At 43.9% G+C, this 16,760-nt stretch overlaps 1 protein-coding gene across 1 annotated transcript in view; it reads left to right on the top strand.

The window, feature by feature from the left end:
* UBE2C (ubiquitin conjugating enzyme E2 C) overlaps positions 1–16,557 on the top strand; it is a 29,146-nt gene extending 12,589 nt beyond the window's left edge. The window contains exons 3-6 of the mRNA XM_068263257.1: positions 232–318; positions 11,898–12,102; positions 13,139–13,198; positions 16,397–16,557. Of these exons, the coding sequence (XP_068119358.1) occupies positions 232–318; positions 11,898–12,102; positions 13,139–13,198; positions 16,397–16,455 (411 nt within the window). The 3' untranslated portion in view covers positions 16,456–16,557. The remainder of the gene's footprint in view (positions 1–231; positions 319–11,897; positions 12,103–13,138; positions 13,199–16,396) is intronic.
* The last annotated feature ends 203 nt before the right edge of the window (positions 16,558–16,760 follow it).

Genomic DNA, 16,760 nt, shown 5'->3' with positions numbered 1-16,760 from the left:
AATATCCTCTGTCTCCATGTTCTCTGATACACTGCCACAGTAAATCACATCAGTCTATTCATTATCCAGCAGACTGGGTATAGACAATCACACTGGCATTATGTCTCTTTGGGGTGTGGCCAGAGGCAAAAAAAAATAGTTCTGTAAATTCAGGGAGGAGTTAAAAGGAGAAAATTTAACAATGGGTTTTCTAAGTTTCTCTCTCTCCCCCCACCCCCACACCTTCTTTAGATGTCTGGGGACAAAGGAATCTCTGCGTTTCCAGAGTCAGACAACTTGTTCAAATGGATTGGCACTATTGATGGAGCTGCTGGAACGGTGAGTAATGGAACCAGATACTGTTTCTCCTCTCATCTGTTTGTTTGGTTTAACCACTTAACTCCCCTCCATTGAGGGATTAAAATGGCTTGGTACTCGCGCTACCGCTACACTTTTGCATTTCGCCAGAATAGACATTTTATTAAACGCCCTATTAGCACTAATTGGTGCGCAAATAGGATGTTCATAACCGTTTATTTTGCCTTAAGTGGTTAAATGTGCCATAAGCCAACTTGTTGTTTGTTTTTTTTTTAAAGAGAACCCGAGGTGGGATTTAATTATGTTAGTGGGGCACAGAGGCTGGTTGTGCACACTAACACCAGCCTCCGTTGCCCCATGGTGTGCCTGAAGGACTCCCCTGCGCGCTGCTATACCCTCCGCAGTGCTAGCGACACACAGCATGTCGCCAGCACAATGTTTACCTATGCCGTGTCTGTCAGCGCCGCTCCCCCGCCTCTTCTGTATCGGCGCTACCCGCCCGCGTCCCTTCTCTCCAATCAGCGGGAGGGAAGGGACGCGAGCGAGTAGCGCCGATACAGAAGAGGCGGGGGAGTGGCGCTGACAGACACGGCTTAGGTAAACATTGTGCTGGCGACACGCTGTGTCACTAGCACTGCGGGGGGTATAGCGGCGCGCAGGGGGTCCTGGAGGCACACCATGGGGCAAAGGAGGCTGGTGTTAGTGTGCGCAACCAGCCTCTGTGCCCCACTAACATAGTTAAATCCCACCTCTGGTTCTCTTTAAAGAGAACCCGAGGTGGGTTTGAAGAATATTATCTGCATACAGAGGCTTTATCTGCCTATACAGCCCAGCCTCTGTTGCTATCTCAAACCCCCCTAAGGTCCCCCTGCACTCTGCAATCCCTCATAAATCACAGCCACGCTGCTGACAAACAGCTTGTCAGAGCTGGCTGTGTTTATCTCTATAGTGTCAGTCTGCTGCTCTCCCCGCCTCCTGCAGAACTCCAGTCCCCGCCTGCATCCCTTCCCTCCCTGCTGATTGGAGGGAAGGGACGGGGGCAGGGACCGGAGCTATGCAGGAGGCGGGGGAGCAGCTGAGACTGACACTACAGATGTAAACACAGCTTCACAGCACGGCTGTGATTTATGCGGGATTGCAGAGTGCAGGGGGACCTTAGTGGGGTTTGGGATGGCAACAGAGGCTGGGCTGTGTAGGCAGATCCAGCCTCTGTATGCAGATAACATTCTTTAAACACACTTCGGGTTCTCTTTAAAGGGAACCGAAGGTGAGAGACATGGAGACTGATGTATGTATTTCTCTTTAAACAATGAACATTGCCACGCTGTCCTTCAGATTTGCCTCTAAAGCTAGGTTCACATTGGGATACTGTGGAGCTGCATTATCAAATATTAGGGTACATACACACATCAGACTAAAATGAAATCACAGACCAATCTTACCACCCTTCCTGTAGTATAAGAGCCATACTCTACACAGTCTTTTCTATGGAGCTGAACTCCACACCAGGAAAAAAATCTCTGCAGGCTGCTGCACACACAGATGCTGTACAGACACAAAAGATCAGTATCTGCAAAAGATCTGTTCCTGCCAAAAATCCATTCCTGCAAATTGCAATGATAGTCTGAGATCTGCAGATCATCATACACACATGATTTAACTGACATTCATCTGCAGATCAGATCCACCAGGATGGATTTTCAGATCTGCAGATCTGCAGATGAATGTCAGTTAAATTATGTGTGTATGATGATCTGCAGATCTCATAGACTATCATTGCAATTTGCAGGAATGGATTTTTGGCAGGAACAGATCTTTTGCAGATACTGATCTTTTGTGTCTGTACAGCATCTGTGTGTGCAGCAGCCTGCAGAGATTTTTTCCTGATGTGGAGTTCAGCTCCATAGAAAAGACTGAGTAGAGTATGGCTCTTATACTACATGAAGGGTGGTAAGATTGGTCTGTGATCTTTCATTTTCCAAAGACTATGGTCTGATGTCTGTATGTGGCCTTAGAATGCATCCCATTGTAATGTGTATCGTTATGGTAACACACTGATGCAGTGTGTTACCTCTTAAACACACATTACCAGGTACAGGAAAGCATAGGTTTCATTGCCTCTATGCTTTACTGTATCTACTGTATGCAATAAGGCAGCATGGATATGTGTTGCCATCTTTATTGCATTGCGTTGTAATGCTGGGTTGCGTCTTTATAACGTGGCATCACAATGCATTGTCCCACACTCGTAATTGTAGCCATAGACCCTGAACACGCATGCAGATCAGATGTTTCTAAGATTAGCCGCATGCTTGTTTCAGGTGTGGGTGATTCAGAAACTTACCAGAAAGATTAGCAGGACTTCCAGGCAACTGGTATAGTTTTGAAAGGAAGTATGGCAGCCTCCATATGTATATTGCCTCAGGTTCCTTTTAATAACCTGATCAGTCAAATCCTTAGGCCTCTTTTCCACAAACTGTTTACAGGCAGTGAAATGCCTCTCAAACTCTCACAACTGCTTGCTGCTGCCTGGTAACTGCTTGCTGAGCACACAGCTCAATAGTTAGTGGAAAAGAGGTCTTAAAGCAGAGTTGCCCACCCAGGCCTGCATGTTTTGCAGGAAGCCACAATTTATTCACAGGTGGGATAATTGATGTCTCAGTAGAGCTGATCAGCTACCTCCTGGAATTTCACAAATCGTGCACTGTTGGTGAGCCGTGAGGAGATTTGGGGAAGCTTTGCCTTAAAGGAGAACTGTAGTGAGAGGTGTATGGAGACTGCCATATTTATTTCTATTTAAGCAATACCAGTTGCCTGGCTGTCCTGCTGATCCTCTGCCTCTAATACTTTCAGCCATAGACCCTGAATAAGCATGCAGCAGATCAGGTTTTTCTGACAATTCTGACAGATATGACAAGATTAGCTGCATGCTTGTTTCTGGTGTTATTCAGACACTTCTTCAGCCAAATAGATGAGCAGGGCTGCCAGGCAACTGATATTGCTTAAAAGCAAATAAATATGGCAGCCTCTATATACTTCTCACTACAGTTCTCCTTTAAAGTGGATCCGAGATGAACTTTTATACATTGCATAATTGTGTTACTTACTTATAGGTTATAGGGCTTTCCTCAAGCCAAATCCTTATTTTGTTTTGTTCTAATACTCTTCATGCCCTATAAACTAAACAAGCCTTGCCTCCAAAACGCCAAAGCACTCAGACCCACGTAGCAAGGGCTTATGGGAGCTCAGTCTGGGCCATCTCTAGTAGTGAGACTTCGGGGTCTGGCTGTAAAAGATTGCTTAAAAAATAAGGGGACTGCTTTTATTGAAGCAGCACAAGTAACTATTTTTTGATTGGTTTATTTTATTTTTGTGGACTAAGCAGAGCTATTACTGTATATATAAATTATTTATGATTATTTGAGAAATAGAACATTTTATCATATTTTCTATTTTAATTAGTTTAAATTCATTAGGTATCGGAGTCGGTGCATTTTTTTTTTCCCCGGCTCCGAGCCTCCGACTGCAGGTACCCAAAATTGCTCCAACTCCACAACTCTGGTCTAAACTAACTGGCATGCCGGAGGGGCTAACTTGGACTGTGCTTTGAGGGTTTGCAGGGCATTAAATACTCAAGCACCCTCTTCTAACCTTCCTGTAGTTTCTAGCGGCTTTCAGGCGTCCATGCGCAGCTGCCAGCATGTCACGTGACCCAATACACGTGGCACAGAGGATGCTGGAAAGCCGCTAGGAGCTGCAGGAAGGTTAGAAAACTGTGCTGGAGGCTTGGCAAGTATCTAAGGCTGGGGAGGGGTGTTTTGCTTTTTAGGCCGGTTGCTCAAGCACATCTTAGGCTATCCCTGCCGGTACTGGGGACTTTGCTGTAGCTCAAAATGCCTGATCATAAAGGAAACCAGACACAACAAAATAAACTTTTATACTTGCCTGGGACCTCCCTCCCGCCCCATTCAGGCCATTAGCTCTCTGTCCCGATGGGATAACACGCAGTGCGCTACTGGGCGACGGGAGCATAAAGTCTGTGGAATGTATGCTGCACTGTACTGGCTGTATCACCGCAGTGGGCTGCAATGCACTTTACATCACCGTTGCAATCCTATTTTTCATGATGTGCAACATATTTAGTGTTAAAGTAGTCTAATGCTTTGTCTGAAAGTATGGCTGCCAGATATTTAGCTTGTCAGAGAAGCATTTTACAGCAAGGGAGCAGCATGCATATTTCTGTTTATTACAGGTGTCATTTGTTAATTTGGCGGAAACTAGAAGTGATGGCTTACAATTAGCAGGTGTGATGTGAAAGCTGCTTTTCTCCCTATGGAAAGACATAATTGGCAGTAATTATAGAAAGATCACAAACGCCTAAAGTACATCACTTAACCGCTTGAGTACCACAGTGGTAAACCCCCCTAAAGACCAGGCTGTTTTTTACTTAATTGGCCACTGCAGCTTTAAGGCAAAGGTGCAGGACCGCACAACACAGCACACAAGTGATTTCCCCCCCCAGGCAGAATGTGTAACTTTCTTTCCAAAGAAAGATTTCAGTCCTGCTACTTTCATTGATGCTTTTCCATCGATCACAAAGGGGTCTAATGCTGGGCATACACAGCTCGATTCTGGGGGCGATTCTCTTACCTTCTGCTTCTCTTTTTCCATTATGTTCAATGCGGAATCGAGTGGGGAAACGATCGAGCGGGAGATCGGACATGTCGGAATTATCTATCGAGCCATCTAAATGGCTCAGAATTGTGCCGTGTATTCCCAGCATAAGGGGTAGCAAGTTCCTCCAAAACTCCTGTAGTAGTAACACTAGTCAGCGTTGTTTGGCGTGAACTAGTCTAATAACCATGCCATACATTTTCTGGAATTCGCTATTAGTAGAAAGATGTCCCAATGCTGAGCAGAAAAGAAAGACTAAGCAATGTGTAATTATGGATCGTCTTCTGGGAAAACTACACGTCATGACACACTGCTTTCTCTGAAGGAAACCCGTATCTATTAATAATTAGAGATAAAGAGAAAAAAAGCAATCTTGACATCTACATAAAACAAGTGCCCCACTTACTAACTTCTTCAGACCCGTGTGTGCACAAAGAAGTTTAACCAGTCCCGACTCTTTGCCATGCATACCTATACCTCTGAAAATTTCACTCAGGTATCAGGGGTGTAGATGTGTGTGTTTGTTACCTCGTTGCTCTAATCGTGTGTGCACCACTCGATTTTGTCGCTGTCCCGCCAGTCTGTGATCGGTGAATGGGAACAATGTGTTCCCAATGGAAAACAAAGTGCTTGCAATGGATGATCACAGTGATTATTCAGAAAATGAAAATAAAAAACATGCACGACACTCCTGTATACTGTTCACAGGAATAAAGTGTGGGGTCATCTAGTGCAGTGTTCCCCAACCCTGTCCTCAAGGCCCACCAACAGTGCATGTTTTGTGTAAAAACCCTCAGGTAGTTAATCAGCTCTGTTGAGACACTAATTACCTCGCCTGTGCATGTTTGTGGTTTTCTGCAAAACATGTACTGTTGGTGGGCCTTGAGGACAGGGTTGGGGAACTCTGATCTAGTGGACAAAAATTGAAAATACTTACATACACTAAAACACAATGAAAAAAAATCTTCATTTGTTAAAGCGGTATCGTCACCATAAAAATCTAATTTCAACAGCAACTGGTCTGAGTGTATTAAGTGATAAAGATGTTAATTCTGCATTCAAAACTTTCAAAATGTGTTCTGCTGTTATGATTTGGAGTTATCATATACCTTAGGAGCACTGGCTCTTGAGTAGTCCTTGCCAAAGAATTGCATGCTGGGGTTTCTTTTTATCTATAATCCTCCTCTTCCCTTTATTTCCCTGCTAGCTGCTTATCTGAAACCTAATCCCCTACTCACTTGTGTTTACGTGCAAGGCTGAGGTGTTCAGTTATTGGAGGAGACAAGAAAAAAGTAAAGGGCAGAAATGACATCACGAGTTAGCCTTTACTGTGGGCAAAAGACATGGCCCCCACCAGGAACAGAATTCTCGTCATTTACTATATAACATTCACTGAAATTAAAACGTGGACAGTACAATACATGTGTTATGTAAGTAGATCAAGTATTTATCTTCTTAGATATGTGTTTTTTTTCACTGGAATAGTATGGCTGATCCTACTGCTTTAATAAGTCATTCTACCCCACTTCCCCATATTTAGAAAAGGAAAACAAATAAACGCATTTAAAAAAAAAAAGTTGCCTTAAAGGAGTTATCTGGCAATAAAAGGTAAAATAAGGGCTACTTACCCGGGGCTTTGTCCAGCCCCAAGCTCTCCGCATGTCCCTCGCCGCAGCTCTGCCCGCAGCCGTTCAGTCTCTGCTTCCCGGTCCGCGGTGATGACGTCAGGCTGCAGGTGCACTGCACAAGCGGCGCTGTCAATCACCGCCACGTGGACCGGAGCCTACTGCACAGGCGCAGTACGCTCTGGTCCACGTGGCGGTGATTGACAGCGCTGCAGGCGCAGTACAGGCAGACCTCCAGGTCGGCCTGACATCACCGCGGACCGGGAACCAGAGACGGCTAACGGCTGCAGGCAGAGCTGCGGCAAAGGGATATGCTGGGAGCTTGGGGCTGGACAAAGCCTCGAGTAAGTAGCCCTTATTTTACCTTTTATTGCCGATAACTCCTTTAAATCCCATCTACACCATACAATATATATATATATTTATTTTTTTTTATTTTTATTTTTTTTTGTTAGTCAATCTGATATGTCCGATCGGGATTAGATTCAATTTGCCATTGTTACATGTCTGATTGAATCGAATCAATGAATTGGACAAAAAATTGTATGGTGTAGATGGGTCTTTAGAGGCTTTTTTTTTTTTTTTTTTTAACCCCTTGATGCATAAAAAGTCTCTGCACTCTCTTCCTTACAAAATCCTAGATAACACGGTTTAGTTATCTCTGAGCTGATAAAAATGCTATAAGGTTGTAACACAGAGGTCTCAAACTCAATTTACCTGGGGGGCCGCAGGAGGCAAAGTCAGGATGAGGCTGGGCCGCATAAAGAATTTCACAATCGTGGCGCATTGCCGCCTCTGCCCGCCCCTCTCACTCTTCCTTCACAGAGAGGGGCGGGGAGAGGCGGCAATCCGTGCAGCGATTGACGTCAGGAGGAGCAGAGCTGAAGCTGAAAGCTCTGCCCCTTCCAGGAAATGCCGGCGGATTGCCCCCCGGGCGATTTGGGGGCTCTGCAGCCCTCGTTTAGCGGCGGGGATGCGGCGGATTACTTGGGAGCACTGAAGCGAACTATAAGGAAGCTTTTGCCGGTGAGGGCCACAAAATATTGTATCGAGGGCCGCAAATGGCCCGCGGGCGGCGAGTTTGAGACCCCTGTTGTAACAGAATGAAAGCAAAGGAGTTCAATGGCAAGCCTAATGAATTAACAAGTGAAAAAATAAACATTTTAGGAACAGACAAATGTAACAGGTAGTGTATACAATGTGTTACTAATACATATTTTTAAAACAAATGAACTGTTTAAAGAGGAGCTGTCAGCCATACTATCTCAGAAAAGAAAACCCACATATAGAAGTAGATAAATACTTGCTCTACTTACATAACATATGTATTGCACTGTCCACGTTTTTTTTTTACAGTAAAAAAAGTGAAAATCCTTAGCATTTCCCATTTTACGTGTGGCTATTTTAAAGCCAATCCTGATGTAATTTCCTGCCCTACTCTCCTCTGCCTGATTTCCCAACCCTTCACTATAGAAAGTGCATTGTCTAAGCATAAGAAATATTGGCTAATCAGAGAGGAACAGAGGTGTGGGAGGAGAAAACAGGAGAGAAAGAGGCTTTAGCCAATCAGGCTGCATTAGTTTAAGTCTAAGGGGAAATAGAGAAGCAAAAAAGGACAACCCAGCATGCCCTGCAACTTTTGTGTACCAAATTTTGTGTACCAAATAAGTCAGGTAAACTGGGGAATGATCATTGATCAACAAGAAAAGTAATGGTGATTTTAACTTTTGTATAGCCTGGTTAGCATCCCCATTACTTATTACTTACGTTTACCAGATAAAAATAAATTTATTTTCGATTTTTATCCCTGACAGTTACACTTTAACCACTTTGAATCTCTTGCTACGCTTATCTACTCCCCACAAAACTTCATCTGAAGCTCAGGGGAGTAGATAGGCGTACTTGTGGTAAACGGTGTGCTGTATGCCCAATAAGCTATCTGATTATTTATATAGGGTATCATTTTAACCGTGACAAGTGAGAGAATAGATTTTGTGGTGTTTGACAACTGAGGGCTATGTCATGTGATTTTTTTTTTTTTTTTTTTTACCGTAAAAATGAATGAAAAGCAATAAAACTGTTATTTTCATGTACTCTGTACCCCTAAATAAATACTTAAAAAAAAAAAAAAAAAAAAAAAAAAAAAAGTGACAGCATTAAAAAGAGAATACATAGTTACCCTAGGGACTTAGCTTTTAAAATATGTATGCCATGAGAGTGCATTACTGTTAATCATGAAGATAAGGACTTTTAATTACTGAGAGTACAATGAGAAAACAAAAAACACAAACCAGAAACTAATATATTATCGCCATACATTGTACTAGGAACATTATTTAAATGTTGAGATAACCAGGACAAATTAGCAAATACAATGTGTGGGTTTTACCTATGGTAATATTGTTTATTTGAAAACTATAGTGGATGGAAATGGAGAAATGTATTTTTTCTTTTTTTTTCTTATTTTTCCCTTTAAAATGCAGATAACATAATTACTAAAAGCAAATATCACCCTCACAAAGCATAATTTGTGGCAAAAAAAAACAAGATATAGATCATTTACATCTGAGTAGCAATAGTTATTGGTGAATGAATGGGAGGAGCGCTGAAATGTGAAAATTGCTCTGGTTTTTAAGCGAAAAAAACCTGTGGTGCTGAAGTGGTTAAATAAACAGGAGAGCGACAAAAAAAATGTGTGTTTTTAACCACTTGAGGACTGCAGTGTTAAACCCCCCTAAAGACCATGCCATTTTTCTGTTAATAGGCCACTGCAGTTTTAAAGGATACCCGAAGTGACATATGACATGATGAGATAGACGTGTGTATGTACAGTGCCTAGATCACCAATAACTATGCTGTGGTTTTTCCTGTCTGAAAGGGTTAAATATCAGGTATGTATGTGGCTGACTCAGTCCTGACTCAGACCGGAAGTGACTACAGTGTGACCCTCACTGATAAGAAATTCCAACTATACAACACTTTCCTAGCAGAAAATGGCTTCTGAGAGCAAGAAAGAGATAAAAAGGGAATTTCTTATCAGTGAGTGTCACACTGTAGTCAGGACTGAGTCAGCCACTTACATAGCTGATATTTAACTCTTTCAGGCAGAGAAAGAAAAAAGGAACACTGCACAGTTGTGTGCTAGGCACTATACATACACGTCTATCTCATCATGTCACCTGTCACTTCGGGTATCCTTTAAGGCCTTTCTGCAGGGCCGCACAACTCGGCACACAAGTGATTCCCCCCTCTTTCTCCCCACCAACAGAGCTCTCTGGTGGGGTCTGATTGTTCCCCTAATGTTTATTTTTTTTTTTTTTATAATTTTACTTTGAAACCTTCCTCCAGCCAGCCAATCATGGCGATCGGCTGTCATAGGCTTCAGCCTATGACAGCCGATTGCTTTCCTGAGTCCCAGGGTGACAGCCGTGTCACACGGCTGTCCCCGGTACAGCGCTGCCTTAGATCGCAGCGCTGTACAACCTAATTAGACTGTTTTTCATCATCTAACAGTCTCCGAGCGGCGATCGCCGCTGGGAGACTCTAAGCGGAGATGTGCGTGCGATCTCCTGTTAGCCCCATAGAAGGCCGTTCACGCCAATCAGCCTGGAGCGGTCCTGGGGCTGCCGCCTTGTTCACGCCAATTGGCGTGGTGCGGTTGGCTAGTGGTTAATGTACAATAGGACTGTTTACATTAAAGCTAAAATGTATGAAAGTGGATAAATTGTTTTTTTAGTTGTGATAGTTATTGCCAAATTGTGAAAATGACCAGGGACGTGAAGTGGTTAAATGTGTATGTAGTGAGGGTATATTGCTTTTATTATGGCAAATAAAGGATTGTAATTATTGATATAGTATAAAGAAATGGCAAAAAATACACCTTTATTTCCAAATATTGTCAACATACATTGTACTAGAGATATAATTTAAATGTTGTAACAACCTGGACTAAAGGGCAAATAAAATGTGTGGGTCTTATATACAGTAGCACTTTTTTTTTTTTGTTATTGGTTTATAATGGTTTAAAAACTGAGACACAATGTAATTTTATAAGCTGAAGTTCAATAAACTTGTTTTGGTTAAAAAAAACAAAACACAATTTTACATTTTTTTTTGTTTGTTTTCTTCTCATCTTTAAAGGATACCAGAGCTGAAACTTACAGTAAAACAAGGGATCAGGCATGTATATGAAGTAGTACTCATGCCCACCGCTCCCCCGTTCTCCTCAGTCCCCCTCCTTTTTTTCCGCAAATGTCCCCCGCAGCTACTTTCTAGTCGGGCATTAATGCGCAGGCGCTGGCCTTTGCTGCGCATGTACTTGATCGGGAGGCCGGTAGTGCTCTGTGCATGACATCACGACTGTTGTGCGCAGTGCGTTCCCAACCATGCGATCAAGAATTCGCGCAGCCAGGCCTGAGCCTGCACATTAATGCCCGGCAAAACAGGAAGTAGCTGCGGGGGGCATTTGTGAAAGAAAGGAGGGGGACTGAGGGAGTGGTGGGCTTGAGGACCACTTCATATACATGCAGCACGGTGGCGTAGTGGTTAGCTCTCTCGCCTTGCAGCGCTGAGTCCCTGGTTCGAATCCCAGCCAGGGCATTATCTGCAAAGAGTTTGTATGTTCTCTCCGTGTCTGCGTGGGTTTCCTCCGGGCACTCCGGTTTCCTCCCACATTCCAAAAACATACGGATAAGTTAATTGGCTCCCTCTAAAAATTGGCCCTAGACTACAGCACTTACACTACATAATATAGACATATGGCGATGGTAGGGATTAGATTGTGAGCTCCTTTGAGGGACAGTTAGTGACAAGATATATATATACACTGTACACCGCTGCGTAATATGTCGGCGCTATATAAATACTAAATAATAATAATAATGCCTGCTACCTTGTTTTTAGTGTACAATTCAGCTCTGGTATCCTTTAAAATGCATAGTAACAAAATTCTAAAGAACCACCCAAAGAGAGCCTAATTTGTGGCAAAAAAAAATAGATTGCCATCGGATTGCAAAACGCTAGGTACGGCTAATTTGATAGAATCCTCTGCAACAGTTTCCATTAGTGCAATCCATTTGTGGCGTGGCTTTCTCCTGAATGCAGTCCTTGATCTGACGTGTTTTCTGTGTGATTCCATACTTTGTATAGCAGTGCAGGAAGATCACATGCCAATTGCACCGCTATGTGACTTCCCTGCCTTGTGGTGTCTGCACAGCTATAAAAGCATTGATATGTAAGACGTTTGCTTGTATAGCCTGGTTTAAAGTATGTAGAAATATTGTAATTTGTTCTTTCCTGTAGGTCTATGAGAGCTTACGGTATAAGCTGTCCCTGGAGTTCCCAAGTGGCTATCCTTACAATGCTCCCACTGTAAAGTTCATTACTCCCTGCTTCCACCCCAATGTAGACAGCCACGGAAACATCTGCCTGGATATCCTAAAAGACAAATGGTCAGCGCTGTATGATGTCCGAACCATATTACTGTCTGTACAGAGCCTTCTGGGAGGTGAGACCACACTGCTCTGCATGTGCTGCTTGGATTTACTGACTGTGTCGCTGACCTGGATCATTCCCAGTGGGGTGGAAGGAGTAGACAAGCATCCCCTGCATTGAATTACATCTGAGCGGAACCACGCTCGCATGACATGGTGTGTGTGTTCTTGCTGCTAGATAACTCCACCATGCATAAAATGCACATACAGGTGCGGTTACAAACTCTGATTGCCAGCTGCAATATATTGCAGCTGAAAGGCAAAGTTTTTAGCCTCTCAAGTGAAAGGGTCAGAAGTCCTATTTCTGAGAATAGAGTGCAATGCAGAATCCATTATTGGGAGCCATGATTAGGCATGAGCTCTGCAGTTCGGATTCCAAATTCGTAATTAAGTGGAGCCTTTAAAATTGTGGCCACAGCAGGGGGGAGGGGGGGATTAACGCACTCTTGCTCCACCTTGCTTTCCATTGTGTTCTGTCTCCAATGCTTTTGCCTTCAAACCCAGGAGGAGGAAGTATTAGTGATGTGGGACAGGATTAAACACTGGAGCACATGGGCTATAGGCAGAGACAAGTGTGGGTTAACCCCCTGCTCACAAGTTAAAAGCTCAGTTTTTTCAAAATGTAGAATCTGAAGTGCAGATCTCATGCCTAGCAATAGAGCCCCCCCCCCCCCCAACAAAAAAATCCTAACTGATTGCTGCAGTTTTCTGCAGCATGCTTCCGAATCCCCATAGCTGCTTATGGCATGGCTACTGCGATCCTGCTGCAGCTTTGCAACAGCATGGGTACCGCATCCGAAACTGATGCAGCAGCCCAGTGGAAATGTGCCCTAAACCATTTTTTTTTTCAATTTATTACCTGGCTGTTTTTGAAGTTGATTGTCAGAACTTGTGTAATCATAGGGCTAATCTGTTATTCTGTTAAAGCAACCTTGAAATGCTGTATTCTGACACTTGAATCTGGGATGAAGGTTTTGAGACCTTTTCTTCCCTTTGTGTAGGATGTGATTTTTGTTGTTCTTATTTAACAATTGTGTTCCTTGCTTTTAGAACCAAACAATGAAAGCCCCCTCAATCCACACGCTGCAGAGCTCTGGCAGAATCAGATAGGTGAGTGCTTTACTACTTTCTGCAAACATTATTTATAATCTTTCTTCTGTTGCTGACTCCCACAGGCTTTCTATGCCTACACACTGTTATTGTGCATTTTTATAGACAAAACGTGACTGAAGTTTCTCTGTACAGGATGTACTGTGTATGTTGGTATCCACAATGTAAGGGTCATGCATTTAAGGTTTTTCCTATTCATCTGGCAGATTCAATCACTCGGATAGAATCTGCTAGAAATCTATGCCCTTAAGCAGGCCATACACTGGCTCGATTCACGGCCGTTTCGACAGCAGATCCGATCCTGGGATCGGATCTGCTGCCAATCGCTTGCGCTAAACGCACCCGCCGATCCGATTCCCTCCCGAAATCGGATCGGACCGTCGATCGCGCCGTGCGGGAAATTACCCTCGATCGCCCGGCGGTAGGAGCGCGTCGCTTGCGGCGTACGATTCGGGCCCGATCCGAGCATGTATACATTACCTGAAGCTGGCTCCGGGGTCCTCTTCTCCTCGCTGCACCGCATTTCCGCATGTCCCAGTGTACGCTTATACTTCCTGTGTCACTCCGGTGACCAGGAAGTTGAAATAGAGGGCGCTCTATTTGAACTTCCTGGTCACGGAGTAACACAGGAAGCGCCGGGATGGAGCAAGAACAGCGGTGCGGTGCAGTGCGGAGAAGATGCCCGGGAGCCAGCCTCAGGTAATGTATACGGGGGGGGGGGGGGGGACAGGCGGCAGGAGCAGCTGAACAGATTGTGATCGGTTTCAGGCTGAAATCGATTCACAATCTGTTTGCAGTAAAGGCAGCCATACGATCCCTATCTGATCAGATTCGATCAGATAGGGATCTGTCAGCTGGTCGATCTAATGGCACATCGACCAGTGTATGGCCACCTTAAGAGTTCCCCAACCCTGTCCTCAAGGCCCACCAACAGTACATGTTTTGCAGGAAACCACAAACATTCACAGGTTGGGTAATTAGTGTCTCAGCAGAGCTGATTACTTACGTGTGGATTTCCACAATACATGCACTGTTGGTGGGCCTTGAGGACAGGGTTGGGGAACACTGCCCTAAACTATGCTTGACCGATCTTCGGGCAGAATCCCTCGCATTAGTTGATTGCACCAGACGAAAGATATCAGTGGCAGATAAGTAATGGCGTACAATTTCTGAATGAGCGGCATGCAAAGAATTGGCAGAAGGGCTTACTCTCACCTGTCCATGACACGTGTCTTCTCTCCAGGTCTCTTCTCTCTTTTGCCTGTGTCCCGTGACACTGGAGGCCAGGCATGTCTGTGGTCATGTAAGGTGCTTGCCACCGGGCCTCTACTTTTTTGTCATTTAGTGTTTGTCACGTTACAAATGGAGAGAAGACGGGGAGGAGTGGCCCTGGAAATCTGTGTACAGTGATGGCCACCAGATTCGATCAGATCAATCCCTCTCAGACCACAATGTATGACCAGCTTAAAGTGAACCTTAACTGTGGGAGGAAAAAAGTTCCACTTACATGGGGCTTCCCCATGCCGGGGATGGAAGTGCGGGGACCCGGTACAGGAGTTGCAGACATCGGAGGACGGGGATGTGGGCGCAATATGAGCAGATGGGGCTGAGGGAAGATATGTTTTTTTTTTGTTTTTTCTTAGCTCGGAGTCCCTTTTTAACCAGAGTCTATGGCTGAAAATATTAGAGGATCGCCAGAAGTGGCTGACAACTGGTACAACCCCCCCCCCCCCCCCCACACCAAACATATAAGCATACTGTCAAAGTTTACAGCCCCTGTCAGAGCTCTGACAGGTGGGTTTTTTTATTTTCTGTATGTAATTCACTCCTGAGGAAAGTGTTAGCTGAAACATGGTGCGTATATGTAGCTAGTGCAGTGTATGTGTATGGAGCCATTTTTGAGCTGTGAGGAACTCTCGTAAATATCTGAGAGCTTATAGCTTTTTTCCTCAATAGATATTTAACCTAGTGAGGACTCTCTCTAATATCCTGAACCTCAAATTACTCCTATGTTTATTATAAACTACACACATTGGTCTGCCTGGTATTAACAGGACAACCCTTATTTGTTAAATATTACATGTGCTGCTCACTATTTCTATATACTTTAATTGTTTAATAAAGGTTATGATTTTAGTGCGCTAGGGGTCTGTCCCAGTTGGGAACACGTAATACGTTTGTTTCCCTGAGTTCTTTATCTTGTATTGTAGAAATGTAGTTATCACTGTAGGCAACCTTTTGCTTCATTGCTGCAGAAAACCAAAACCGTAGAACATGAATCTAAATTGTATGTGTGCATCCTAACCTCTTCCCCACTGCTTTACAGAGTAGTCATTTCATTAACTGTCTTTGAGGGTCTCAGTCTTCCATAAGGCCAATGGGGGGGGCACACGAGGAGGAGCAGCAGCAGCAATTAACGTCTGTTTGGGATACATTTGGAAAGGGTGCTCAGAATAAATACAGGGAGAACATACAAACTTCATGCATATTGTGTCCTGGACACACCCCTTAGTTTCATCCTCCAGTTCCATGTGAGTGTCCTCACAGCTCTATCGGCCTTCTGTTTCCGCTGTCTCTCTGGGTTCAGTGGAGTTCAGGGGTGCTCTAACCTATTGTATGCAGTGTATGTTCACTAAGTGTATTCGTACATCTACCCCTTTAGGCAACAGTGGCTCGCTTTCAACTTGCTTTGTTAATGCATAATCCACTTACCGTATGTTCCATCCACTAAATGGCTATTTCTCTTCCCTCAATAGCACTTTCAGTTCCATGTAACAAGATTAGTTGTGCAGCTTCGAGAACTAAATGTTTCTATCTGTGCATTTGGTAAATCTCTGGAGAAATAACGGCAGCATTTACACCATTAATATAAATTGTCAGTAGTGAGAAGAGATGTTGTGCAATAAAAGGCCTGGTATAAAGTATAAACATGGTTTTAAAACTCAATGGGTGCTAACTGTAGCGCTGTTTGTTCAGCTCACTCTCCTCTGACAGCTGTTCACTGTAGAGCTTATGTTATAGCTAGCTGTACTGGTATGTAAATTCACTTTCTATATATAACCCGATGTGAAATCTTAGCTGTAAAGTACAAGCTGCTTGTTTTATAGCCTAGTGTCTGCCCCTAGGTGGCAGACACAGCATAGTATTGCAGAGCCGCTGTTACCGTGTAGTATAATGTGTTTTTTTTTTTCTGTACAGCATACAAGAAGCACCTCCATGAGCAGTACGCCAAGCACACCCAGGGGAAGAACATCTGACGGGCTGTATGTTTCTACTGTACAGGAGTGCTGTAAAATATGCTTAACTTAATACTGGTCTGATTGTGTTGTACAAATAAAAGTTGATTTTTCTAGTTTTTATTTTTGGAAGATCTTATTCTCTAAAATTTACTGATTAACTGCATTTTGCTGTTGCTTGATACCCTATACCTTCCTTGAAAATTTTGGTGAACCAGAGGCGAACCACGGGTCAAAAAAACAGATACTTGCCTAAGAGGGAAGCCTCTGGATTCTGTAGAGGCTTCCCACATCCTCCGGGCCATTGTTGCTACTCGTGGCCTCGG

The sequence above is a fragment of the Hyperolius riggenbachi genome, chromosome 12, assembly GCF_040937935.1.
Source record: "Hyperolius riggenbachi isolate aHypRig1 chromosome 12, aHypRig1.pri, whole genome shotgun sequence".
NCBI lineage: Eukaryota > Metazoa > Chordata > Amphibia > Anura > Hyperoliidae > Hyperolius > Hyperolius riggenbachi.
The sequence above is the reverse complement of the archived record's forward strand: the minus strand, read 5'-3'. Positions and strand labels throughout refer to the sequence as shown.